The 27,563-nt window shown below is 40.7% G+C and overlaps 1 protein-coding gene across 1 annotated transcript; it reads right to left on the bottom strand.

The window, feature by feature from the left end:
* Nucleotides 1-71: 71 nt before the first annotated feature.
* jak2b (Janus kinase 2b) lies at nt 72-27,563 on the bottom strand. Its single transcript, XM_050051541.1, has 24 exons — nt 27,009-27,563; nt 24,614-24,850; nt 23,837-23,960; nt 23,626-23,743; nt 21,350-21,495; nt 19,339-19,630; nt 18,924-19,043; nt 18,507-18,664; nt 17,998-18,109; nt 16,894-17,080; nt 15,674-15,798; nt 15,354-15,485; nt 13,309-13,396; nt 11,299-11,426; nt 10,994-11,132; nt 10,491-10,642; nt 9,547-9,697; nt 9,022-9,158; nt 5,090-5,279; nt 4,355-4,479; nt 4,098-4,270; nt 3,672-3,789; nt 1,616-1,729; nt 72-930 (listed from the first exon to the last, which is right to left on the bottom strand). The coding sequence occupies exons 2-24, from the start codon at nt 24,816-24,818 to the stop codon at nt 823-825; spliced, it is 3,342 nt and encodes a 1,113-aa protein (XP_049907498.1). The 5' UTR covers nt 24,819-24,850; nt 27,009-27,563; the 3' UTR covers nt 72-822.

Below are 27,563 nucleotides of genomic sequence, written 5' to 3'. Positions count from 1 at the left end.
TAAACCAACGAGTGTTGCCTTCGGAGCTGTCCAGTTGAATGTGGAAGAAGAATTTGCTTAACAGATACAGATTGAATTAAACTGTTCTTTAATATGCACACCACCTCTCACAATGAAAACATAAAACAATAACAGATTTTTAAATCATCTTTTGTATGTACTTCATTTATACTGACATCTTGCTGGCAGTTCAAATATAGTATTTACTATATTTTCATTTTAAAAAATTATAAAATTTTTCTGGACATATGTACACAAATATACTGTAGGTATATACACACATACATAGAAAACACTCAGCTCTTATTAGACCATTTCTCTTCTGGTGAGGGGTACAAGGGGGTGGCAAGAGCTAGCCCTGCTAGCTGTCTGTATGAACACACACGCTCTCTCTCACACACGCGCACACACACTTAGACACACAGAGCTTGTTTGACACAAGCATCTCTAGCTTTAGGCCTGGCCATACTCTACTCACAGTCTCCACAAACTCTCGAACTCCTCTTTTAAAACTTTATCCAAGACGTCTGACCGAACCAACATCACCTTCAACAGTTCTTTGCATCCAAGCCTCCGCTTCCATTCTGTTCCACTATTAAAATCAGGGTTGGGGTGCCTTGCTAAAGGCACCTTGGCAGTAGTTTCTGAGCTGGTCCTATTTTCGAACCACCGCTCTTCCAGTCACAATCTGCCTCGCCACATGCTGGCACTCAGCAGGAGCAGGACCTCGTTTTGGCCTTTGTCCCTTTGCCACAAATAGGGCAACACTGTTAAGAGTGACTTGGCTGAAGAGGAGCAGGGCACTTTGGGTGATTTCTCTGTCTAAAACTCCTTACTGTCCCTGAACAGGTCGATGCGCAGGGCGAGTTCCTTGAAAGACGGACGCAAACCGGGGTCGTTGTCCCAGCATTCCTCCATGATCTCGTGTATCTGAGAGGAAGAGCGGGAAGGAATGAGTTACTGACATGAGCAAACAAAATCATTACAGGTTAGTCTCTCCTGATGGCAAAGGTAACAGTGGGGTTTTTTTTTTAATGTGGAAAAATGGGGAAGGCATGACGTGCAACAAAGGCCCCTTGGCTGGTAGTCAAACCACTGTTGCAGTTAATTGATGTCTTAACCATTTGTCTACTGGGCCAATCCAACAACAGGTAATAGTTTAAATGGTTTGAATTTCTTGCAAAACCGGTGCCAAATAGGTTGAGCTGCAGTGCGTATTTTTCATCAAAACTTTCGCATGTTTAAAAATAAATAAGACCTCAGGTTGTGTCAATCACACTTCTACACAGACTACTTTTTGGCATTTGTCAAAAGCCTTTAGAGAGCTGTTTGACCAAGAAGCAGTGAGGAAAATGTGGCATAACATGGACCCTAAGACCCTAACTAATTTGCTCCTGTTCCTGTGGAGGCTTTGAGATTTGGGTTAAAACAACAAACCAAACAACTGAATACAACATAACAGATAAAACAGACTAATACATGTGTATGTTCATGTTTTAGAAATGACCAGGTGTGTGTTTGCATGAGTCCCAGTATAAATCTAAACTGTATGTAAGTGTATATGTGTTTGACGAGTGGGTCCAGTCAGACAGGAAACAGCAGTGCATGTTCTTACCTCTGTGGGACACCCGAGAGGTTGAGGCAGCCTGCTGCCTGATTTGAGGAGCTCAATGAGGTGATAGACAATCAGCTGTCCCTGCTTGTCATTCCCCATCATGGACATAAAAACCTGAGGAGAGCGGTGACAGCCAAGACAAAAACTGATTTAAAATCTATTTGATTTACAGAAAAGAGGAAGATCCTTGCAGATAATCAAAATTACTCCAAATGTAAAAAAGGTAACTGTAACTTCATACACACATGACGTAAAACGTGGAGCAACATAAACTCCGGTTATTAGAGTCAACATGGCAAACTACAGTATGACCTCAGTAAGGAAGTCACAAGCTCTAGCTCAACTAGCTGAGACTGGATATATCCAGATTGTAAACAGACACTGAAAGCTGTTAAATACAGTATTCAGCAAAGAGCAGCCCTCATTTGAATGCATGTATGTACAAAGCACGCCTTAAGGGTAAGCTCAGGCAGAGGAGAGACAAAACCCTTTAGTGCTTTGAAAGTATTCCTTCAAAAATATTGGGCTTGTTTTGCATTTCATTCACAGTAAAGGTTGAGAGGCAGGGCTGTATTAAAACTAGAGATGGTTTCTATGGTTTGCATCTTCAGGACTGTTTTAAAGTACACCTATTGTTTAAAATGGCCGAACATGCACCAAACGCTTTATGAGGCACATCAAACTGCTCCGACAGGCCTTCTCCAAACTTGTTTTGATTTTGAACCGTCAAAGACAGACACAGTAACAAAACACTTTTTCCTGCAGCTGCAGTACCTGTTCGGAGAGAGCTTAAAGGAATAAAAAGGTATTTTTTTCCCCCAGAGGGCAATATTTATTGATGACAATCAGTTAATTGATGTCTGTTGGTGAGTCTGTGCCTGATGGGAATTACCGGCTCTGACTGTTAATGACGTCTGAAGGCCTTAAAGGTGACACAAGACGAAATACTATAAAAGATTTCAATTAGTTCGGTCTCAAATCACCACCACTTTTAAATGAAAATTGTTGAATCAGTTAATCCTTGTTATAAACTGTTTTTAAATGTCCCCTTACATTGAATTGCCTTGTCTGTTTTATGTTCATTATGTGTATCTTCATGTGAAGCATTTAGTGCTTATACTGCCCTAACTGTCATATTAATAGACATGATAGATCCATATTGAGCCTGATTTTACAGTAGTTCTTATTTTGGAAGCTGGGCATAAGATTTCCTCACAGGCAGCTGCCATCAGCATCTGTAGCGAATGAGGTGCATCAGTCGTCACTTTCAGTGCATTAAAGGCCAAGTCATAGTTTCCAGGTCTGCGAGAGTCTGACAGGGTCCTCTCTTTAGTCAGCGTGATGTAAGTATCGTCATCAATCCATGTCTGCATGAACCCCATGCGAATGCCTGCGTGCAACCTATTTTTGTGACCGTGTGGACTGTATATGTAGCAAGCAGCTGTGCTTGCTCCGATATCTTTTTCTACACTCCAGTCTAGTCCAAAACACTGCGGTCGAGCCAGCCGGCTCCAGACCCAGCTGTGTCTTCTTAGTTTCATTTTCATACAGTGACGGCAGCAGGAAGGTAAGCTGACCTCCCAGCCCGCCTGTTCACTACCAGGGGCTGACACAGACTGTCAGCTGTCCTTTGAAAAGAACTGTGTGCACATCCACAAGACTGCAGCTGTCCGCGGAGGTTGAATTCATAAAGTACGTCCAAGCCTTTAGTCTCTAGACCACTGTGTGGCACACCTCCTACATATTTTCCTAAATTAAAAATGGGATGTTATAGAGAGAAAACAATATACAGTTTGCTGGAAAAACACAATAACAATGTGCTTAAATCTTAAGGTTTCTGTACCCTGGTATCATTAGGTCGATGTGAAGGAAACTGCTGCAATGTTTGTCAATAACCCTTTTTGTTTACCATTAAAACAAAACTGCACAATAAATTACTGGGAATTTATTTTTAATGTGCTCAGCACTTTCCAAGTAATCCTATTACTGATGAGTCGAGCAAAGACTGAAGATAAATGAAGCTGGGTGGTGAAAGAGTATTTGTGTTATCACTTACTGCAGGGGGGCTGGAGTTCTTGTCGCTGTGGGTGAAGAGCTCATAAAGCACCACTCCAAAACTCCAGACATCTGACGCCACAGAGAACTTGCTCTCAGTCAGCGACTCAGGAGCATACCTACAAAATAACACGCTGTGTGACTGTCTGTCCTGTCACTGAGGGTCATAAGTTTACAAGTCAATTTCAAAGCTAGGACTGGTATTGCAGTTTTGATTCCAAAACAATACCACAGCAAATACAAATCAAAAATAAAATAATTATAGGAGTATTCCTAACTTGAATTAACACTACAACAGGAAACACTGCGTCAAACCTGCATCAAAAAGCTGATTTTGATTTCTAAAATAAAATCCCACTTCTTCAGAGGGTGAAGCTTTGCAGAGATCTACCAAAAAGAATAAAATGACAGAAGTTTGGAGTCTGACCAGAATATGGGACTCTCTCCTGGCTCTTTGACCATGTAGTACTCTTTGTCCTGAGGCAGAACTTTGGTGAGGCCGAAATCTCCGATCTTCACCCTCAGCTCACTCTCCACAAGGATATTCCGAGTAGCCAGGTCTCTGTGGATATACCTCTTACTTGACAGGTACTCCATACCCTGTGAACACACAGAGAAAAAAGATTTTTGCATCTGCAGCACAGGTGATCAGCAGTAAACAAAAAACCGGACAAAGGAAAGTACCTTGCAGATCTGAGAAGTGTAATGCACAAGCTTCTTGTGGTCGATCCTCTCCTTGTTTTTCATGAGGTAATCTCGCAGACTTCCAAAGGGCAGATATTCCATGACGAGACGGAGATTTCGTCGCCCTGAGAGACGTCAACAAAGAAACTGTGTTATTAAGAGGACTGAGCAGCCACAAAAGTCTTAAACCTGCAAACATTTCACTGGCTGACATCTCAAAGTGTACCATACTCAGTTAAGACTCTATAGTAAACTGCAGGAACCCTGACTGAGATTAGGTAGTAGCAAAATAGTAATTTTTCGATGTAGCTTGTTTATCATCAAGTAGGGAGGGATACAATGAGGCTATATTTTTTGGATGTCCAACTAAAATAACATTTATTTTGTGAGGACCTTTGTACTTCCTACCATATTTGATGCAAAATATACTGCATTTACTGTGCAATATGGCTGGTTAATAGAAAGTATGGTGAGAGTAAACATACTGATAATATAACAGAGTTTGGTGTAAACTTTTCGACCAAAGTTTTGTTTTGCTTGTCACTGAAACTGGTGAAAACATACAATGAACATATACGTTATATAGGCAGGACAATTTCGTTTAAGTGGCATATTTGTAGAGGATGTGTGCAAAACCTTTTAAAATAAATTTTCAAAGTATCCTTCCAAATCAAAAAATCTTTTCAGTTCTGGATCATTAGGAGCATGAAGGTATTAACTGCAGGTCAGCTGTACCTGCACTGTAGCAAACGCCTTTGTACTTGACGATGTTTTCATGCTGCAGAGATTTCAGGATCTCGATCTCTCGCTCAAAGTCTCGTATGTGCTCTGCGGTGCTGTGCTGGAGTTTCTTCACAGCCACAACCTCTCCAGTGTTGTCCTGAAGCGGGTCATATCGACACATCTCCACACTGCCAAAATTTCCCTGAAAGAGAAGAGCAGCTTAAATGAGCCATCGTTTTTTACTCACAGTTCGATTTTTTATTTAACTTTACTTATTTTTATATTTTGTATTAAAATTATAGGGTATTCTTAAACTTATTGATTTTTTTTTAGGAGACTAAAATACATTATGTTACTGCCCCTGTCTACACCAGTACATTGCTTGGCTTCAGTGGTGATACTCCTGCCTGCTTCTCCAAACTGGGAGTGTGCCGACTGACATCTACTGTATGTAACACACTGACTAAGGATAACTAACTCATACCACCCCACTTCAAAAGATCTGAACTATGCCTTTAACCTCTAGAATTTCAGATACAACAAATCCAGCAATAACTGCACCATCTTGAAAATGGTGCATTTAAAAATAATTTCGACGGGGTGTCGGTGGCTTAGTGGATAGAGCAGGCGCCCCATGTGCAAGGCTGTTGCCGCAGCGGCCTGGGTTCGAATCCAGCCTGTGGCCCTTTGCTGCATGTCATCCCCTCTCTCTCTCTCCCCCCTTCATCAGTTACGTCAATTTTCGGTTGCCAATCATATTACAGAAATACAAGCCACTGATGGCTCTATCAAATCAGATCCGAAAGATATAAACGATCAGTTTAAAATTTTTTATTCCTCCCTATATAGTTCGGATAGTTGTCATGCAAACAATTTTGTAGATAATCTGGATTTACCCACCCTAAGTGATGAAGATAAGTCCAGCATTGAAGAACCAATATCTGATGCTGAAATTGGTCAAGCAATAAAACTGATGAAAAATAGAAAAGCACCAGGCCCAGATGGATACCCCATTGAGTTTTATAGGACTTTTGCCAATAAATTGACACCTCTCCTACGCTCTGTCTACACAGAATCGCTTATACAAAAAAAAACTCCCTTTATCTATGACCCAGGCCACAATTTCTGTTCTGCCAAAAAAAGGTAAAGATCCAATCAGGTGCGAATCATACCGACCAATCAGCCTACTTACATGTGATTATAAAATACTTACAAAAATACTCGCCCTTCGATTGGAATCTATTGTACCAACTATTGTGCACCCTGACCAAACAGGCCTCATAAGGGGCAGACAGCTATATCATAACCTGCGCCGCCTCTTCAATATAGTGTATTCTGAACACTCAAGCCAACTCCCAGAGATAGTCATTTCACTGGACGCACACAAAGCTTTTGACCGAATCGAATATGGACACCTTTTTAAAACATTAAGCAAATTTGGATCTGGCCCGACTTTTACTTCTTGGATTCAAACACTGTACTCTATGCCACAGGCATCAGTCAGGACCAATAATATCCANAAATATATTTGTCTGAAAAATGTATCTGCCAAATTTGGTGCTTTTATCACAAAATTGAACGATTTTATAGCTATGCCGCCCCACTACCGGGACAGGACAAACAATAAATGAAACCAACTAAATTCCACACATTCTTGTGGCTGGCGGGGGGGCAAGCCCACAAAGTTTCATTATACGCGGACGACCTTTTGTTATTTTTAATCAGACCCTGAAAATTCAATTCCTAAGTGCCTGGACATAATCTCACAATTCAGTTTGGCCTCAGGTTATAAAATTAATTTAACAAAGAGTGTATTATTCCCCATTAACAGTAAAGCATTGACAATGTCCTTTGATTCATGTGAATTCAAAGTCACAACTGGCCCCCTAACTTATTTAGGAGTCAAGGTAACTCACAGCTATAAAGACCGGTTCAAGCTTAATTTTAGACCACTTATGGACCAAGCTAGGAAGGATACCAGTCGCTGGTCAACACTTCCATTATCTCTGGCTGGCCGCATTAATTCATTTAAGATGGTTATCCTACCAAAGTTTCTATACTTATTCCAAACAGTTCCCATTTTCTTACCAAAATCATATTTTAAAGAACTAGATAAATGTATTAGCACATTCCAAAATCATATTTTAAAGAACTAGATAAATGTATTAGCACATTCATTTGGAATAAGACTATACCAAGCGTACGCAAATCTGTCCTAGAGAAACGTAAAATAAATGGTGGTTTAGCACTGCCAAACTTTTTATATTACTATTGGGCAGCCAACATTCATAAAGTGACTGTTTGGTATAATACTTTTGTGAAAGGGGAAGGTCCAAATTGGTCTCTCATGGAACAGCGGGCATGCTCACCAGTCTCCCTAGTATCTATGTTGTGTGGCCCACTACCACTAGCGGTGGGAGCTCATACAGATAATCCTATTGTGAGAGGCACTCTAAGTATATGGACCCAACTCCGTAAACATTTTGGCCTTACGCAAGCTTTGGTGTCAATGCCTTTTACCGCCAATCCCCTTTTTAAACCCTCTTTGCTAGATGCAGCTTTTCAGACCTGGTTTGGGAAGGGACTTCATTGTGTAGGGGACCTATTCATTAATGGACTATTTGGCTCTTTTGAACAGCTTGTGAAAGAGCACAACCTAGTAAAGTCCCATTTCTTTAGGTACCTTCAAATACGCAGTTTCACTCGTACATATTCTCCATCATTCCCGCACAAACCTCCGGCCAGTCCACTTGATGAATGTTTGAAGCTTAAGCCTCACATACCAGGTTGTGTGTCTCAGTTATATAGTATTATCCAGGATATGGAAGGCAATTCTCTACATCATCTGAGAGAGAGATGGGGAGAAGACTTGAACAAGGAGCTCTCTGAAGAAACCTGGCAAAGAGTTATCAAAAGAATACACACATCCTCAATTTGTGTTAGGCACGGAGTGATTCAATTCAAGATAGTCAACCGCCTGGACCTTTGTCGAGTCAGACTGGCCCAGATTTACCCCGGCACAGATCCAACCTGCATCAGATGCCATCAGGCCCCCGCCACTCTGGGACATATGTTCTGGACATGCTCAAAACTACACACATTCTGGTCAGAGATTTTCAATACATTCTCCTATATATGTAAAAAAAAGAATTGACCCGGACCCAGTTATCTCAGTATTCGGGGTTACCCCTAGCAACAGTGGGCTATCCAAACATCATTCAGACTTAATAGCATTCTCAACATTACTAGCCTGCCGACTTATCCTATTTAACTGGCGATCCACCACACCTCCATCCCATTCACGTTGGGTTCGCGAGGTGATGACATTTGTTAAGTTAGAAAAAATCAGATGCACGATTCAGGGATCGGTGAAAAGGCTTCAAAAAACTTGGCATGCCTTTTTAGGATATTTTACAAATGAATTTGACGCAAGCACATTAGATCAGTAGCTATCCACATCTCTAGCCCCCCCCCTTTCTCTCTCTCTTTTTTTTCTTTCTCTCTCTTTTCTCTTGTCGACTTTTTTTTTTTTTTTTTTTTTATGCAGCCACCTGTACATGGTTTGGGTATTGAGAATGTAACAAACTACTGAAGCAAGAAACTTGTATGATTGTACGTGAAGTTTGTATGTATATGTTATATTCGATACACGCAGGATATTGTATCCATGTAGAGCGTTCAGGCAACTGTGTCTTCTGGCTCTGTGTGTCAGTTTTGTTTGTTTTTGTTTTTTTCTATTGAAAACTTAATAAAAACAATTGAAAAAAAAAAAAAAGAAAATCTCAGAGTGACAAATCCAAATTATTCTCAGTTCTTCCAGAATCATGTGGCTCTAAGTCAAAAGTAAAGAAAAACTTACTGTGACAGGAATATAGGACATAAGTATTAGCTCATTGACGCAGGCTGATTCGCTCTTATAAAGCAGTTTCCACAGTTCTTCATACCTTGCCCAGCTGCTGCAAGAATATGAGGTGTCTTTCTTCAAACTGAGCCGGCTCCTGACTCTCAAAACCTCCAGTGGACCAGCCGGAGCCCGTTGTCCTGTTTGGCAGGATGTCACTATCCACAATCAACTCATAGTCTGGGGACACAAAGACAAAAATCATGTACATTGGAGAGATGAATGGCCGGAAATCATGTAAATCAACAGCTCCAAGCTGGGCTAATGGTGTATTGGACCAATCTCTGCACTAATCATACAGAAAGGAAATTGATATTTCTATCTCATCTGAATTTTAGTTGGACAACATTAAATGCTGAAGAACTTTAACAGTATCCCTCATTTGAAATAGCAAGGAATGACGATAAAGACAGAACCCAGGACTCCCTGTTCACTGTCATGTTTCTGAGGACAGCAAGATAAATATGTCTTACGTAAGGAGGGTGTGTGTGTCTGAGGACATTTGAGATTCAACACTGGTGTGACCTAGATTCCCTGTCGGGATGCCATTAGGGCTGTATACACCAACCTGGTGTGAAGAGGCTGTGGAGGTCACGGATAACGGCACGAAATGTGGGCCTGAATGTGGGCTCATAGTCCATGCAGCTGGTTATCAGATTCGCCAGTTCGGTCCACTTTGGTGCAGGAAGCTGGTGGTGGTCCTCATAGAACAGGGTTTTCTGTGAGACAGCATTAAGGGTTAGTCTAGTGACAATGTGTGACCATTTGTGTATTCCTGCTGAACTGATTTTTGTAGAGGGGTCACAGTCTAGTGCATGCAGCTGCATGCAGAATACATGGTATGTAGATTGATGCACATAATGTGAGAGCAAAGTTTACAAGTGTGTGATCCCCCGGAAACCTTTGGTCGTATGCTTGTAACAACATATGCTGAAGTTACTCAAGCAGATTGTCGTGCGAGTCAGTCACACTATGGCAAGTACAAATGAAACAACATTGCTGATGACGCCTGCAGGTTCCCAGACAGCAACAATAACAGAGAGAGAGTTGTATGTAAGACAAGGACGGTGTGTCAGTGTTACTCCACCACCGTGATGTGAATGGAAAGACATCCAACAAATAAACGCACATCTGACTGCATCACTGGGATAATAAATGTTTAAATACAGCCAAGGTGGAACTAACTAACAGATGCTTTTCAGTTTTATAGCCTGTTGTGATCTGTTGCGTTTTGGCAAAAGTTTGTTCAGTGTAATACAGAAGTGTTTGAAATATTCCTTATTTTTATAATGAAAATGGTTTACTAAAGTTGCCGGTGGCTAAAATGCTCTCAACCCCAGCAAGACTTTGCAAGAAATTTGATAAAATGTTTGTCGTAGTTTAGACCTCACAAATTCAAATATGACTTTTAAGGCCTTTTAGTTGCAACATTGAATTTAAGACATGTTAAGACTTTGTAAGGATCCTTAGACACCCTGAATATATATGTCAGGTCATACCACCCATCCCTACCTTAGAGTTGTCAAGTGTTGCTAAAGGTTTCTCCCCACCACTGCAGATCTCCCATAGTGTGGTGCCAAAGCTCCACTTGTCTGCAGCCAGGCTCAGGTTGGCAGTGTCCTCGACACACTCAGGGGGCACCCAAGGGATCCTCTCAATCAGGACTGAGCACACACAAAAACATTTAACCCACCAATGTTAGCATAATCTTCATTTTCAGTTAAAGCTCTGACAATTTTAGGGAAAAATTCAGTTGATTATGTCAAAGCTGCCAGTTTGATTAGATGCACTAAAGAATCCCTTGTTGTATAACAAAACTCTTCTTCTTCTTTATTCTAGTAGCCTACTACCTAATTTTACCCATGTTTTCTGTAACTAAGCAAGCACCAAAATGAAGCAATGTCATGTGGATTTAAGCAGGTACCATCTCATTGCATTCACAACCTTGTTAACAGCTGCCCCCTGCTGATTAAAGAGAAGCATTACAGTTCAGCTAAGGACAGACATGAACTCACTTTCTTTGGGTAGGACAGTGATGCTGATGCCAGGGTCACTCAGTTTGATGAACGGGGGGTTCCCAGCCCGTCGGTCGTCCTCTCTGATCAGAAGAACGTTTTTAGCACAGACATTCCCGTGGACGAGATGTTTTTCTTCCTGCAGGTTCAGAGAGGGAGAGATAAATCAGTCTCTTTGCAACACAGAGAAAGGAGTCGTTCTTCTTACAGTCCCTTTTTTTTTTGTACCAAATTAAATGCCAACAATCAGCATCAATCCATTGAATGAGCTGGTATCAAATATGGCACCACACACAGATTCCTACCAGGAAGTTCATGGCCCAGGCCAGCTGCTTAGCCACCTCCAGCTTCCACAGGATGTTTATTGAGTTCTTGTTCTTCTTCAGGTAGGTGTCCAGAGAACCAAACTTCACATACTCCTGCACCATGATATCTGAAAGAAAACAGTTTTTCAGTCAAGATTAAAAATCAGTGAAAGTTTGCAATTACAACCCCAGGTCTTAAACATATCCATCATAATGTTAGTACCCTCATGATCCACTTTGCAACCAAAGCCACAGAGAAGGAATAAAGTGTCTTTATAAAGGACAGCCGAGAATCTGACTAGGATATTTACATTATCTCTTTGTGTTTTGTGTTGTCATTGAAAAATGCATCAGAATGCAAAAGATATATATATCAAAATAAAGTAACGATCATTTTAATGCCTGTGTTTCATTTTTCAATATCAACTGTTATTTTCGACGTGCCCTTATGACACCAAAACACAATAGAGACTCTCAGCATAGTTTTTTATAACGCGCAGATATCCTTCCAAGATTTACTCCCCAAATGGAAAATTTACCTGCATTTGGCACTTGGCGGGTCTAAATTTCTGACTCTGCTTGGTTGATTTATAGTTAGTCAAGGGCGGCTCATCTAAATCCTCCACAATGGTTTTCTAACTTTAAAAGCAACACTGGAGTATTCAATATTTAGTTGTTAAACAGCTGTAAAATGTTATATTGTAATTAAGCTGGAAAATTATCACATCCTTATGGGTCTAGTACAGATAATTACCCCAGAATTTACATTTCAGGGTGCTTTCAGATCTAGAGTTGTCTTGCTTTGGTCTGAATCAGGGATTCATTTTGTTACAAAGGTGCATAATTGCCTAGAGTTGGTTCGTGTTCTCACGGCAGCATTTACAAACGGACCAGATAAAATGTCTTGTGTGAGAAAGCTGCTCTTGATTGGTCAGAATTTCCATGTGGGAAAAATAGGAAGTAAACAAAACACTGAAGAAGAGTACACTTGCAAGATAAATGTGACACTTTCTAATGTCACAATGGAGGGACAACTACGCAGGTTGATTTTAGCGCTGCTCATCGTGGACTATATTGCTGTCATTGTTCATTTTAGTCAAACCATACAGTTTGAAAACGAGGCGCGGCTCCAACTAGAAAACAATGTTTTGATGCATTGGATGTGCTGAATGTGCATATTAAGGCAGTACAGGAGGAGGTGCACATTAATAATCCTCCAGGACTGTAACATGCTCATGTTTAACCCAAACAATGTGTCATGTGACTGCAGTTGGTTCAGATCCAGGTCGAAACACGTTCTCACCACAAATGAACCGCACCAGAGTTCATTTGTAACCGGACCGAGACCACCTCTTCAAGAAGGTCTCGGTCCGGCTGTTTTGGTGCGCATCTGAGTGTGATTGCTGTGTTCACACCTGCCCAAACAAACCGCATTAGGGGGCAAACAAACTAGAGTTCGACTGAGCCAAACCAAACAAGGCAGGTGTGAAAGCACACTTAGTTACCAAATACGCAGAGAGAAACTCAATAAACAATAACAAAAATACTAATACAGTAAATAACAAGAATTTTTCTTTACAAGTCATACTGAAATTCCAATAAACTAATGCCAATTCTGATAATATCATAATATAAATAGTAATATAAACAGAGAGCAAAGCAGGCACGTGCGCCTAAACAAAAGCCTACAGTTTCTGCAGAAGTCCTCTGAGGTGAATAGCGGGGCAGGTCAAAGTTTCTGGGCAGGGTATTGTAATCCTCCTAAGAATAGCCCACCATGCCCATGGTTTTAATCACTGCTCTGAGCCTCAAGCTTATGGACTCTGGTCAAGACTATAGTGGAGCATGGTAGACTCTTGACATCATTAGATCGTAATGACATAAGCTCATAACCTTCGTCAGAGAAATGGGTATTAGGTCTCCTGTTTCTTCTGGCTGTGAGGACAAATGAGGACAGGATCCATAATATTGCTCACATAGCATGAGAAGTTGAGAGCGTGTCTGACTTACTTTCCTCTCCACAGACACACACACCATAGTTAAGGATCAGGTGCTTGTGGGACAACTGGCTCATCATGCTGGCAGCTTCAAAGAAAGACTGTAGGATGAGAGAAGATAGAAAAATAATTATTTATGTGTTCCTGACAGACAACAAGGTACACCAAAAACAGCTAATGATCATACTGGTCGTTAAAAAAATCCCTTTCTGATGCACATTCAATGTAAGTGATGGGAGACAAAATCGACAGTCAAAAGTCTCAGTTAGGGCCCTAACACACCAAGCTGTTGGTCAACTGTGAGTCAATGTTGGGCCAACGGAAAGCGTCTGTCACCCTTGGTTGGCACTAGTCAGTATCGTCTGCTACCCCCCCCCCTGCCCAGCTGATTCAACATGCTGACTTGGCATGGGAGACAGCGGAGTCCGTCAGTAAAGAAAAAAATTACTCTAATTGGCAGTTTAGCTCAGTGCACAAGAAGAGAAACAGAAGTGAGGAAAGTAAACGAAAGACCTAAATTCAAGAGGGCGTGAGATTAAAACAAACTTGTTATATTAGGTAATTATTTTTTTTAGCCATTGAACTTTTTAGCAGAAACAGATCGAAAATGTTTTAGTTACAAGTCATTTGTTCTTTTAACACTGGGTTGTGTTGTTAATGTGCTGACTGGCTGACGAGGGTCTTTAATACCTCATGTCGGTCTTCAGGTTTCCCTTTTTCAACGTTGAATACAAACTACTGCCGTCTGCTGTTACGGAGAGTTATTTCCTTTCCATTTCCAGAAATTACATACTGTTCGCTGTAGTCTCTGTGGTGTATATTCACATGCAACTTTTAGGATGTGGTGTGAGGCGACACAACTGTTGGCCTCTGTCACCACTGGTTCTTTGATGTCAATTTGGTTTGTCTGGGCATTTAGACACATTGTGTGGATGTCCTCCTACATTCAAGTTTTTTTCTTCTTCTATTTAGTATACAATTCCCTCTTAATGTTTTTACCAGACGTGTCTCCCTGTTGAGCTGCAGTGAAAGGATAGTAACAAAAAGAGGTTACTTGTACTTAAAACACTGCAACTTTGGAAGATATCTGCATGATTTGTATAAGCTTCATGTTAACTGTGGATTTTGTGCCCCATCACTCACATTAGAAGTTAATGAGGAATTTCTTAATGGTTCTAATTAAGTGGCAGCCTCTGGGGCTAAAAAATGGAGCCAACACAGGTGCCAAAAACTCAAACGGCTCAAAGCTCAAACGGCCACTTGAGACTGGCTCCAGAAGCCAGTCAATCCACATAGAACCCTATGTTAAAATACCCTATTTCACAGCAGAAATAAACATGTTTACAGCCTGGTACAAAAACAGTGATGATCTCTATAGTTAATTTCGTCCTTCCTGACAACTGTGTAGGGGGTACATTTTCTTATAACTCACTCATTTACATTTTATTAAGGCTTAAAGTTATGCATAATTAAGTCAGGCAGCTCTAAACAACAGGCTGTCTGCTGATAGTGTCCTCCGCTCAGTCAGATCCACCCCTCAGTCCTTCACAGCTCTAGCCTCTCACCCGAATATGGTCACTTCTGGCTTAAAAAACAACATGTAGACAGCTGACGTGATAAACTTGAGGCTTAAAAAAATTGTGAACCTAACCTTTAATCTATTGAGTATTTTCTTGATTAACGGTTTTGTCTATAAATGGCGGAAAATCATGAAAAATGGCTCAAAGCAGTGAATGTTTGACAAAATGCAACATTTTCTTGTTCATGGATAAAAAAAATCTGGTAAAGAAAATGATTGGATAAATAATTTCAGCTCTACACTGATGTGATTCACCGCAGACTTAATGCTAATAAAAGGAACACTGAGAAAAGGGCTACAAACCCACCAAAATGAAATACATGATCAGTCACTGCCTGAATAAAGCAGCAGTTTTCAGCCTAAATGCTCTGTAGGTAAATCTCCTTTAACTTTCAATATGTTTTACTCTTTGTGTTTTTACCAATAACCACATTCCCCCTGCAAATAAAACAATGTGCACAGCTCTTAAAGCCACAGACCTCAGAGTAGTTCCTGTGGGCCTTGTCCAGGACTTTCATGACAACTTCAGTTTGGTGGAGTCCATAATCTCCCAGCTCTTTGCGCACCCCTTTGAAGATCTTGGTAAATGTCCCTTGGCCAAGACTCTCCATCTGAAAGGAAGACCATTATGACAGTTTTAATTAAACAATCATGAAAATTCAATTCTAACCCTTAACAGGTGATTATTTTTTATTTAATTCAGAGCATGACTTGATGGTAAGATGCACATGTACAGAATTATTAGACAGATGAGGGACCACGGACTTATGACAGTCTTGAAAATGCAAACTAAGCTTACAAATTCCAGATCTTCTTTCCTGATCTTGTGAAAAACCATCTGACTGATGTTGTGTCGATGTAGAGACGGAGACAGAGGCACTTCGGAGCCCTTATTGTTCCTGCACACGAGTAGGCAGGACTTTTCTGTTGGTAAAAAGACAAGAATCTTATGTTAAATTTTGACGAGAACATTTATGGTTTCCTAAACTGAATCTCATCAATGTCAGAGTCCAGCTGACGAGAAACTTGAGAAACGATAATGTGAGTCAGACATGAAGTGTGTGACATGTTGAAACTCTGCATTTCTTCATCAATTTCTGTGGAAATGAAGACACATTATCAAATTCCCAGCACAGCCCAGTTCTGGTTTAATTACGTCATTTGATTTTTTTTTTGCTTATATGCGACTCAGATCTGTTTTGTCATGACAGTGTGAACAGCACAAATGGAATATGATCTTTTCAATTCTAATTTGTGCCACTTACATATGTGTACATCGCTTTAGATTGACATTTATTCAAATTCAGCACTAGCGGGAGTCTTGTGAGGAGGTGCTGACAGGTGTAGTGAAAAGTAGCCTTTGACATCAGTTTCAGTGAAGCCACTAAATTAAAAATCTCTCTCTTCTTCCTCATCCTTATAATCTGCTAGTGAATTTGCTGGCTTCTGCTGCACATCAACTTATAAATGAAACCAGACAGCATGCTGCATGTGACATCTTTGTTATTCTTTTGCCAGTGTGAGTCAGTTCTGGACTGCGACCAGTCCACACTGATATTTGATGTTTACCACATTTGAAAATAATGTGAACAGCCAAACAAAAAAATTGGATCTGAGCAGTAAATTCAAATTGAGCACTAAGGCTTGCAGTGTGAACGTAGCCTTTGAGTAATCGAGGCTGTAAATTTGTACCCCATGTATCACATTTTGGAAAATGAACACTTCATCTCACTATTGATGGATGGTCAGAGTTCTGCCTTTACTTAAAATTCATATCATATTAGGGTGTGCCACATGAACGTTATTATCTGCAGGACAGTTGATTACTTCTTTGGATGAGAGAGAGTCCAAACTGCTGTCTCTGTATTAAGCAGCAAATAACATCACAATACTTTAATTATACTATCATTAATCTTGCAGAAAATAATGGTTTTTATATGACACACATTTGCACACACAGCCTTTGCGAAAGTTTACTGATCTTTCACATTCAATAAATGCAGACTCTGCTAGTCTCACCTTTGGATTTAGGTGGACAGCACTTGCTGAACTGGAAAATGACGCTGTCAGAGCGCACAGTTTCTTTTTGGTAGCAGCTGAGAAGCTCCTGCAAGCTGCTGAAGTTTCTTTTGGTTCCACTGAGGTTAAATTCCCCGCTGGCAGACCTGGTTATCTGGCAGTGCTTGTATTCTACCGCATTATACACCTGAAGGAGCAGACACAGAGAGGATGCATTTAATTTCAGTTTCAGTCATGGAATAAACAATAATGTGACAACACCAAGTCTGACTTTGCGTGAGATGCTAGTCAGAGTGGACTGAGTTCTGCAATGAAAAGAATAAAACAAGAAGCTCTTGAATTATGCATTACTTTATATGAGGCGTTACATGGTACAGCTTGGAACTGAACCTCTCAAGCCGGCACAAAACAGTGGTCAGATGCTTCAGCCTTGTTTAATACCACAAAAGCATGAGATCAAAAAAGCCACTGTGTTGCTGTGGCATGCTGTTACGTTACAGGTACCACAATGAAATAAAAAACATGGAGTTCAGTTTGAATGCTCATCAAACACAAAGACGCTGCACTGCAGTTTATACTCTAATTTGAGGCAGGATTGCACAACTATACACCAATGTAATGCTACAAGGTAGTCTGCCTTGTTTGTCTCGCAGACATTGAGCCACAATCAACTTTTTTTGCCGGGGCCCTCTGTGTTGGCGTCATTAAAATGAGGAGGCTGTGATTTTGGACACAGAGTTATTGTCGGTCTGAGTGTGGCCATGATCTTGTTTACTTATCCTTCGATCAGATACTTCCTGATTTAAATTTTAAAATCAGCAACGACAGCTAAGTAACATACTAAAAGACGTTTTGGTGTTGCTACTGAAAAAAAAAAAGAAACTGTACAGCTGTACAGTGTAAACATACTTTCGAATGTGCCCAGCCTGAGTCTCATATACCAAGACCACAACAACAGAGGCACAAACACAGCTGATAACAAAAAAAGTCCATAGCAAGAACCTCTATCATAGATTTGTGCAACACAAAACAGGGGAACTTTTTACTGTATTTCAATCATTACTCTGCTCCAAGTCATTGATACACTGCAACAGTGTTACCTACCTCAACAGGGAAAGTGAGAAAATACTTGTTGAAGTCTTTCGGGCTGCATCTCAAAATGTACAATCCTCGCTTGTTTCCACACCTCTGAAGCCGGCTGATGGCAAACTCCATTCTGCAAAAACAAAATGCAGAACAGCCATCGCTGGTTATTGACCCACATCTCTGCCGAGAAATACACTTTTACCTGCAAGGAAATGTCACGAATACCAACCACCTGAGGAATACTTGTAAAGTTTGGCAGCAATTTTGAAATAGAGATATTCTGCCTGTGTAAGAATTTTGTATTAAAAGTGACAATTTTCACTGCTGCCAGCACTGAAACATGGAAAGTGGAAGAAGAAGGACTGTCAATAAAATATTAATATAATTCAAAGCTGTGCAAATTTAAACTTGATTTTGTGCCAATCACTGTGAAATGTTGGTTCAGTTTTTCAGTTATTTTAGAAAGTGACCACTCTCATTAATGCCATTGGTAAAATAGAACTTAAACTTTGTTACTGTTCACTTACGAGATGGGGCCATGGCAATGCGAAGTGATGGCTTCCACCAGCCTCGGGGGAGCCACTTCTTTACAAAGGTAGTGATGTGCGTCTGTAGTCAGTCGATAGTATCCATCAATGAGGGACACAAAGGAGAGCGCTTCAGAGAGGCTGGGAAACTCCAGCTCCTGAACCACACAAAAAAACACTTTCAGACATGATGTGTAAACTTCATTCATTCTCCAACTGTTATATTCCTTGTTCCACCGGGAGCTCATTAGGAAACTAAACACTTCTAAATCTTTGGCTAAAGTTTTTCGACTTTTACAGCCTGATCTGAGATGGCAAACCCATGTCACTGAAACTGGCCGCACACGGTGGTCAAAAAACTAGTTTCCATGCCTGGTTACAACAGAGTAGAAACAGACGTTCAGCAAGTGACATTACCAGATTCTTGCCATCTTGTTTGTTGATGGTGACCACCCGAGTCTCTGCAGCACCCTCCTTGCTGGCCTGTTTGATGCTGATGTCAGTGACGTCAGGGAAGTCACACAAGGTCTGCAGCTCCTGGACGAACAGCAGAAGAAACAAACGTTTGTGATAATATCATCAGCAATTCCTCCGAAGGAATGAAATCAACAAAGAACTCATCCAACTAACAAATGTCTGTATAGCTCCCTTATTTCATTTTGTAACATGTTTTCATTTAGATAGTTTGGGACTGATGATCCGAGCAGTGATGTTCATGTGTTGCCTTTTATGTTGGTGATCCAGGAACTAAAGGCCTTCTTTAAAAATGTGCTCAAAACACATCACTTGTCAAAACAGAACAACTCTTACTGACAGCACTCGTGACACCGACCTGGTCAGAATCTTTCAGCTTCTCTCGACACCACTGGATGCCACTGTCTGCTGCCACAAGGATGACGAGCTGTCCACTGGACTGGTCCCTGACCTGGAAGGTCTCTGTGTAGAAGGCCTTCTCCAGAGACTCCATGCTGATGAGATACTTGAGCTTGAGGTCGCGCGCTGTGGTCCGACACTGACTGAACTGCTGGATGAAGTGCTTGAAGCGGAAACGGATCCGCTTGCGTGTCAAGAAATTGCAGTCCTGGATCTGAGCTCTCATGTCCTTTGGCAGGAAGGACTTGTAGCTAGAAGTAAGCAAGAGGGATTTTTTTTTAATTATAAGCATAAATCCTTTGTTTAAAATGTTGTATTGCTTATGCATTTAAAAAAAACAACTATTTTTATCAGAGAAAGTGATCTTAAATTGAAATATGTAATGCTTATCATTTCAAAGGTACAGTGTGCAGGAATTGTTGGTCATAATTTGTAAACAATATCACCAGTTAAAGTGAAAGTGAAAGTCAACCCCAGGTTCAGTTTCTTTTGCAATAATTTTTTTTTTGTCACTGTCTGGTTTTTTGCTGTTTCCTCTAAGATGCTTGCTGCTTACGGTCTTGCATCTGCTCTTTACTTTTTTACGTACGCTGTGCCATCTAACATCCTAAACACAGAAAAATAAGTAGAAAATAAAAAAATACAGCCAAAAGGCAGAGTCTCTGCAGATACATACACTGCCACACACACTTCTAGTGGGTCATAAGTGATGACTGAGAGGGATTACTTTTGTAGTTTTGAGTTTATACATTTTTTTTAGCAAAATCCTGCATTGTGCATCTTTAAAGCTGTCTTGTACTCATAATAAGGCACTGTGTTAAACATTTAACAAGACATGTACAGAGAAGTAGAGATTAGAATTTGAACATTTAAGTTCCTCACAAACTTTTGTGTGAAAAAAGAACTTAATCTAACACTACGGAAGTCACTAGTACTGGTCTCTTTAATCTCAAAGTTTTTTTTAGTTCAAAAAGTACTGAAATTGGGAAAAACGTGTTTGTAGCACAGAAAATCAAAAACTGTAGATTTCTGAAAGTTAGCATTGAATGCCTTGTCATATTCTTAGTTTTGTTTACTTGTTCTCTGATCAGATATTTCCTGATTCAAGGCATAACTTTATGACTTTTATCTTGGCAAAGTTCTTGTACAGCTGTTTTTGTTAAAACAAGTAGCTGATATAAACTGTAGTCAGTAATCTCTAGGGCTAAGAATTTCCGACTTGGAATTATGTCAGTCGAATTCGGTTTGATTGTATAATACGAATATTCAATTATTCATTCCTTCAGTTTCATATCGAGTTTGCTGTCATCCTGCGGCACATACAGGGTGACGGCAACGTACCCATAATATAGTAAACAAGCCAAGCTAGCCCTCTGAGCTAATGTGTGCCAATTACGGCTGGAAATGTGCAACATTTATTGCAGACAACAGATATCAAACAAACACCTCAACTGAATTGTATCAAGTTGCTCTGAGCTGTAAATTCACCACTTCTCAGCAGATGGCTGAAGATAACGTTATCTCTGAACCTGACGGGGCAAAGCCTCTCCTCCTGCATGCAGCTGCCGCTGTCTCATTCACACTCAACCATGGTCCACGGCCGTCTGTAGCGGAGAGCAGCGTCAAAGCGAGGAACGCTAACCATGCAGCTTAACATGGAAAGCAAAACGTCCTCTAAAGTGTGCACACTGACTGACAAAAAAAAAAAGAGACTGCTCGACTTGAAGAATCTAAGTCGACTGAGGGGTCTGCGACCGATGATTGGAATCTTTGATGATCAGGTAGAAGTCCTAATATTCCAAGTATTCAAATTAATGTATCAAAAAAGCTTTTTTTTGTGTCAGTGCAGAAAATCAGTTAATGTTTTGGCACCAAATACACCATTAGATTAACTGGTGCTTAGCAGGTGATCATTTCACATAATTCCCCAAGAATCAGACCAAAAGCAGCTTTTGTCTTTTCACCCGTACCTTATCGTGTGGTAGATGTCCAGCGGTGACGTCTGTCTCTCTTTGGCTGTTCTTGTCATATCGAGCACAGCCATACCGAGACACTCTTCTTGAGTCTCGTGAGAGTTGGGGATCTTCACCAAGCCGTTGACAAAGTCATTCCTCCACTGCACACAGAGAGTAGTTTGTTTTTGTTGTTGTACTAGTTAACCTCCAACTGGCGAATGTAGAGACAAGCTTCCCCTCTAAAGTCACAACAGCCTCACTTAATCACAAACACAGTGGCTCAGATGAAGATTAGACTCCGTGGAATTTAACATATCCTTCAAACAGCAAAACACAACATCTGTCCAGTGTGAATGTGAGCATGTGTAATGGCTTAATGGCTACATACACACAGTGTGCCTCACCCTCAAATGACCTGCTGCAGCAGTGCTTCCCTTCTCCCTTTCAGGTTTGTCCCGTGCCACCAGGGCAAATTTCCACAAGCATAATTCCACATAATCCTTCAGTTCACTCAGGGTTCAGCTCCACTCATAATACTGGCTCCAGTTACCTGGATTTACCTACAGTATACTATACACCTCATTTCTACTGCAGTGTGGTTTGTTCAAATCCTGTCTTGACTGAGGGCATGCAGGGCTCTTATGATACATCTGAAGAAGTCTTTACTGTCCTTTTCTCATCCTGTCCTGCACAGATATTGTATAAGTGGTACTTCTACAATATCCGCAACACACAGACAGACAGACAGACAGACAGACACACACATCTCTGCTTTCCTTTGACCAAAAACGCAAAACAAATACTGAAGCAGCCAACAGAGACGTGTACTCCATTCAAACACATAAAACCAGAGGGGTTGTCTAAGGCTTTATGGCCAATGGGCACATTCACACCAAGATACAGTCAGGTCCATAATTATTTGGACAATGATACAGTTGTCATCATTTTGGCTCTGTACACCACCACAATGGGTTTTAAATGAAACAATGAATACCTGCTTAAAGTGCAGACTCTCAGCCTTCATTTAAGGCTTTTTTTCAAAAATGTAGTATGAACCGTGTAGGAATTACAACCATTTCTCACACAGTCNNNATTCAGGTCAGATGATATGACTTGACCATTGCAGAACATTCCACTTCTTTGCCTTAAAAAGGTCTTTGGTTGCTTTCGCAGTATGCTTCAGGTCATTGTCCATCTGCACTGTGAAGCATCGTCTAATGAGTTTCGAAGCATTTGGTTGAATCGGAGCAGATAATGTAGCCCTAAACACTTCAGCTTTCATCCTGCTGCAGTGCAGTTTTCTACTGATACTCTCAACTAACTCAAAAAATCCACGAGTGCAATATCACAGTCTTTTCTGACGTGTTTATTGTGCAAGTTGACATGGCTATTACAATAAAAACAATGATATATTGTGCAGCCCTAACTACAGCGCCCAGCTTTTTTAAGTAAATCCTTTCTTTAATGGCAGTTTATATTGTAACGCATTTTTGAAAATGTACGTCTTAAGTAATACCCGATGGGCTTGAGGAAGACAAAGTAAGACAAACCTGAAAATGTTCAAAGTTTGGAAGGTGCAGGGCGGCTTTCTGTTAGTGACATCCTGATGGTAACCTTTTTAATCAGTGCTGCTTTTTCCTGGTTTTAAAAGATGCATTACAGTGAAGTTATGTAGTTTTCTGAACTTACCAGACTGTTACAGCTGTTATATTATTTGTCTTTACCCACTTTATCATCATATCAACATCACTAATGATCATTAAAAATCTCATTGTGTCAATATTTTGTGAAAGCATCACAACATCAATATCGAGGTATGTGGTCAAAAAATTATCATTGAATATTCTCCCTTCATGTGGTTCTGCATGCTAGCTGCAACCCTGCTCCCAAAGACTTGCCTTTCACATGAGATCTATAACTGCACGCACTGAAAGCGTCAGTTCTCTTGTTGGTGCCATCTGTTTGGATGTGTGGCTGTCATTTTAAAGCACGGACTACAGTGTGTTGCCTGACTGAAATGCTTCTCACCAAAGACATCCATGGACAATATATAAAATAATAAATAAAATAATAGTACCTTTTCATGGTTTATTACTTGTCTATCTTTAACAGTGTCAGTGCGTTAAAATAACTGAAATTTGAAGATGTGCAGCCCCTAATTTGCAATCTAACAAAGTGACGTAACTGCATTTGTTAAGGATATGACCTGTTATGTCTAATCAACACTGGGTAATTACAACATGCTCTTGAATAGTTTTGTTTAACTGACCCACATATACAAAAGGTCTCACCTGAGCGAAGAGGTATGACATTACATAATCATCGAGGACAGGGCTTTCTGACCCCTTGGTGACCCCATATCGATACGCCCGAGACGCTCCACCACTGTACCAGCCAGGGAAGTAGTACCTGTGGTTAACAGAAATGAAGAAAATGCAGTGAGTCATGAGAGATTTTAAATTTCAATCTGGGAAAATCCTTCAGAGGCAATGCAGAAGCCACCTTATTCTGAAAAACACATCTTCAGAAGCCAGTTCATCAAGCTGAAAGATGTGGTTGGGTGAAAACCACAAGTGGTCGCACTCTCGGAAGAGACCAAAGAGGTTGCAGTACAGAGGTGATATACCTAAAGCAGACAGAGAATGCAAAACCACATTATGTTCACATTACGCACTCCATTCATTATGAAACAAGTACAGTGCAGGTTAGCTGGCTTGATCTAAATCAATATTCTTTGTTTATTCATACAAATAAAGTGGACAAACAAATGACTACAGAAACTGTCAACATAGGGGTAACTCAGAGGAGTACATTAGGATTATTCTTAAGGACACACATGAGAAAACTCTGTTTCTATTACAAACACAGGTGACCAAAAGGTCCCTAAAGATTGTCTAAAATGTCAGTTGTGTTTGGTTTATCATCAAACACACAACATGTGATTCCAACAACATGCAGGTTAGTCTAACCTCCCCTGAACGGCCCTGCTGTGTGTATTAGTTGCATCATACTTTTATTGACTCAAAATTGTACCTCAGCGCAAAAAAAAGAAGCCAAGCAAAGTAAAGCTACACCATTTTTGCTTATCCTTCAACAGAGTAAATAAGCTAAACAAATTCTGAATAAGGCACTGAGAACACTGAGCAAGTCAACGATTTTTCTGCTGATAGGTTTCACTGTGGCCTCTTGATAACCTTATCTCAGGACCTATGCCCCAAGTTACAGCACAACACGTGAATGGGGGTGCATTGTGTAGGCTTGCACGGCTGGAGTACTCACTGCACGCCTTGGCTGCATCTATACACAGCTCCTCAGCCACGTATTCTCCAGGCGGGTAGCTGAGGAAGCTGCAGCCGGCCCCTCCTTGGCTGCTGTGATAAAAATGAAGCTTCAGCACAGCAGCGGCTGGCCTTGTGTCTGAAGATTCCCGATGGGCGGTCCCATTTTGGTGCACCGCGGGGCATGTGTCAGTCACAGTGTCCATGGCTGGCAGGGAGGCCACCAACAACACGTAACCTTCAAAGAGATACGTGCTAAAAGTCAGTGGAAAGAATAGTAGCCCCCCTCTTTTTTTTTTTTTAGGCAAAGTGTTACGAATTTAACATCGTGATCAGCGAGGTTACATGGGCTCCACTGTTGCATAAACTGTTATCAAAATTCCATCATTACATAAAGCTGCACTGCAAAGAAACCATTGTCTGTAAAAGGGTTATAAAATCTGTAAATCTAATTCAAAAATAGGGCAACTCAGAGTGAGCGTTATAAAATACAATCAGAGATGTTTCACTGTAAATGGAGGATTGAGATTTTTAACCAGGCTGCATCACATTTTGTAATGTAGCTGATCAAATTTCAAATATATCATTAGTAACTTTGGTTTAAATGGACAGAAATCCATACACAACTCTTATTGGGAGATGCACACATTTTGAACTCAGCTCAGGCAAAGTAGAGTAATCAAATTCCCTCATCCAGACAGCTACTAATAAGCTCACCCTGCTACCCTTTCCTCACAGACAGTTTTATATCAGACTGAGGGCTGGTGTTGTATTCCTTACACGACCATAATCTAATATACATCAGCTACACCACTGCTAGGGTCGTGTCCTCGTATTTATGTGCAACCATAATTTATTTTTACTATCAAAAATGTTTGGCATGGGTATATTATAACAAGCAGGAGACCGCAATGACTGAACAAGTCATAAACTGCCATAATCATACATATTATACCAACTATTTGTTTTCCTTTTTTTATGTTACATCACTGATGTGGATGTAATTAGGATGTTTTCCCGACAGAAAAACAGAATGATTGTGAGACAAGGTGACTTAAAAGTACAAATCCAGACTTCAATCTGCATGGAGCAGACTGTCCTCAAAAACTGACTATTTGTTTAAGAGGAACACCTCTGGGGGAAGCCACCAACAGTTCTATGCACCTCTGAGGAAGCACAGGTTTCTATGGCCGACATAGGAGACAATGTGCAAACAAAAATTGTTGTCAAAGTACTTCACCAGTTGCACCAAGAGAATATAACATCCAGATTTGCAAAGCTGAGGCTATAATCACTGCCAAAGCCGCCCCCCTGCATATATTGAGTTGAGGGGGCGGTGAGTACTAACGCCACTCATTTAACTGCATTTCATATTCACGCTACATTTGGATCAATTTGTGGATTCGTTTTCCTTTTCCTTGGTTTAAAGTTGTGAAACATCTGAACACAAACGTCAGGGGTGAATATGATTATTGTCATTATTTATCAGCTCAATCCACTCATGGTGTCGCCTATAAAATGTCAGGAATATGGTGGCAAACACCCATCACAATCTTAAAAGAGATTCAAAAAGAGAGTGTTAATTCACAGCAAATTAAAACAAAGAAAAGCTGCAAATTCATTTGAGGAACTGAAAATATTTAAAGGTCTGCATTGTGACAGATGCGTGACTTAAACTAAACCAGTCATCGTAACTGTAAGTAATTTCTTGTCATCTCACTACCTCTTTAATGGACTAATTAGTTCGGATCCTATATATATGTTTATGTCTGGGAGCAGGGAAACAATACACTTAAATATCAAGCATGCTGTTTGGATCAATGACATTTCCCACAGAAAGTGAGAAAGAGGATATGGCACCTAAGACATTTGTGGAATTGGTATATTCTGCCAACCTCTGCAAAACAACACAAAGGATGCCTGGCAGTATGCCTCTTGTCATTTACACTGTCTCCCATGAAGCTCCAGGAGCACAAAATAGGTGCATAGCTGTATCTTAAATTGGGACAATTACAAAACTGAATAGTGTCAGGAGTAAAGGAAAGCATGCAACAGTTTCTGGACACTGTTCTGCGCTCACTTATAAGCTGTTATGTAAAGTCACAAATTATAAACTGGTAGTGAAGTGGACATATTCACTCAGATATCAGAAACTGGACTGCAGAACAAACTCATCAAGGCCGTTGCGTGCTCCCGTTAGCTAACATTATAGCTTCAATAGATTAACTTAACGCTACGAGGCTCACAGACCCACCTCCGTGCCAGTTAGCTACCATACAAACAGCACGCACATCCATGTCAGCAACTTGCCCAACAGCCGTTTAAGTATTACATTTGCGCACTTACGTAAATCAGATAAAGCTGTCAATGACTTATTAATGAGTGTAAACACTTACTTTTGTAGAAGAGCCAGCCGTGCGGCTAGCTAGCTAGCTAGCTGCTAGCTTCCTAGGCCAGCGCTGCAGCCAGGACGAGCGACAGTTGACAGCTACGGCCAGACACCGCTGCTTCACTACTTTAAAAACCACCACTCAGACTACAGCCCAAATTACACAACTTATTTTACGGTAGAAATCCATTTGGTGATATTCTTATTTCCATGTCGCACTTAGCTGGCTAACCTGCTACATGAACCACCTCCAGTCAGCCCAGCGTTACCCATCTCACTCCAGAGGAACTTTAGCCGTCTAACGTTATCTTGTCAATCTTATAACTTAAGCTAATGCTAGCTAAAACCACGTCGTGCTCGGTTACAAATTGGTCCGATAGCACGGGATTCGTCTGCAGGCGACCATCTTCTTGTGGCAGAAACTGTTGCTTTGGTCGTACAGCGACATTTACATTGTTGACATCTTGTCAACTGAATGGCTTCAACTCTGACAAGGTGGCTAGTTTGTCAGTGGCAGCTCGAGTCGGTCAACAAACCAGCCTCTCCCACCATACTAATGCTG

This window comes from Epinephelus moara, chromosome 8 (assembly GCF_006386435.1).
Source record: "Epinephelus moara isolate mb chromosome 8, YSFRI_EMoa_1.0, whole genome shotgun sequence".
Taxonomy (NCBI): Eukaryota; Metazoa; Chordata; class Actinopteri; order Perciformes; family Serranidae; genus Epinephelus; species Epinephelus moara.
The sequence above is the reverse complement of the archived record's forward strand: the minus strand, read 5'-3'. Positions and strand labels throughout refer to the sequence as shown.

Coding starts and splice junctions, on each gene's coding strand:
- jak2b (XM_050051541.1), bottom strand. CDS start 24,818: ATGGACACTGTGACTGACACATGCCCCGCGGTGCACCAAAATGGGACC. Junction 23,961..24,613: donor AGATGCAGCCAAGGCGTGCA/GTGAGTACTCCA, acceptor TGTCTGCTTTAG/GTATATCACCTCTGTACTGC. Junction 9,159..9,546: donor CCACAGCCTCTTCACACCAG/GTTGGTGTATAC, acceptor TTGTGTCCCCAG/ACTATGAGTTGATTGTGGAT.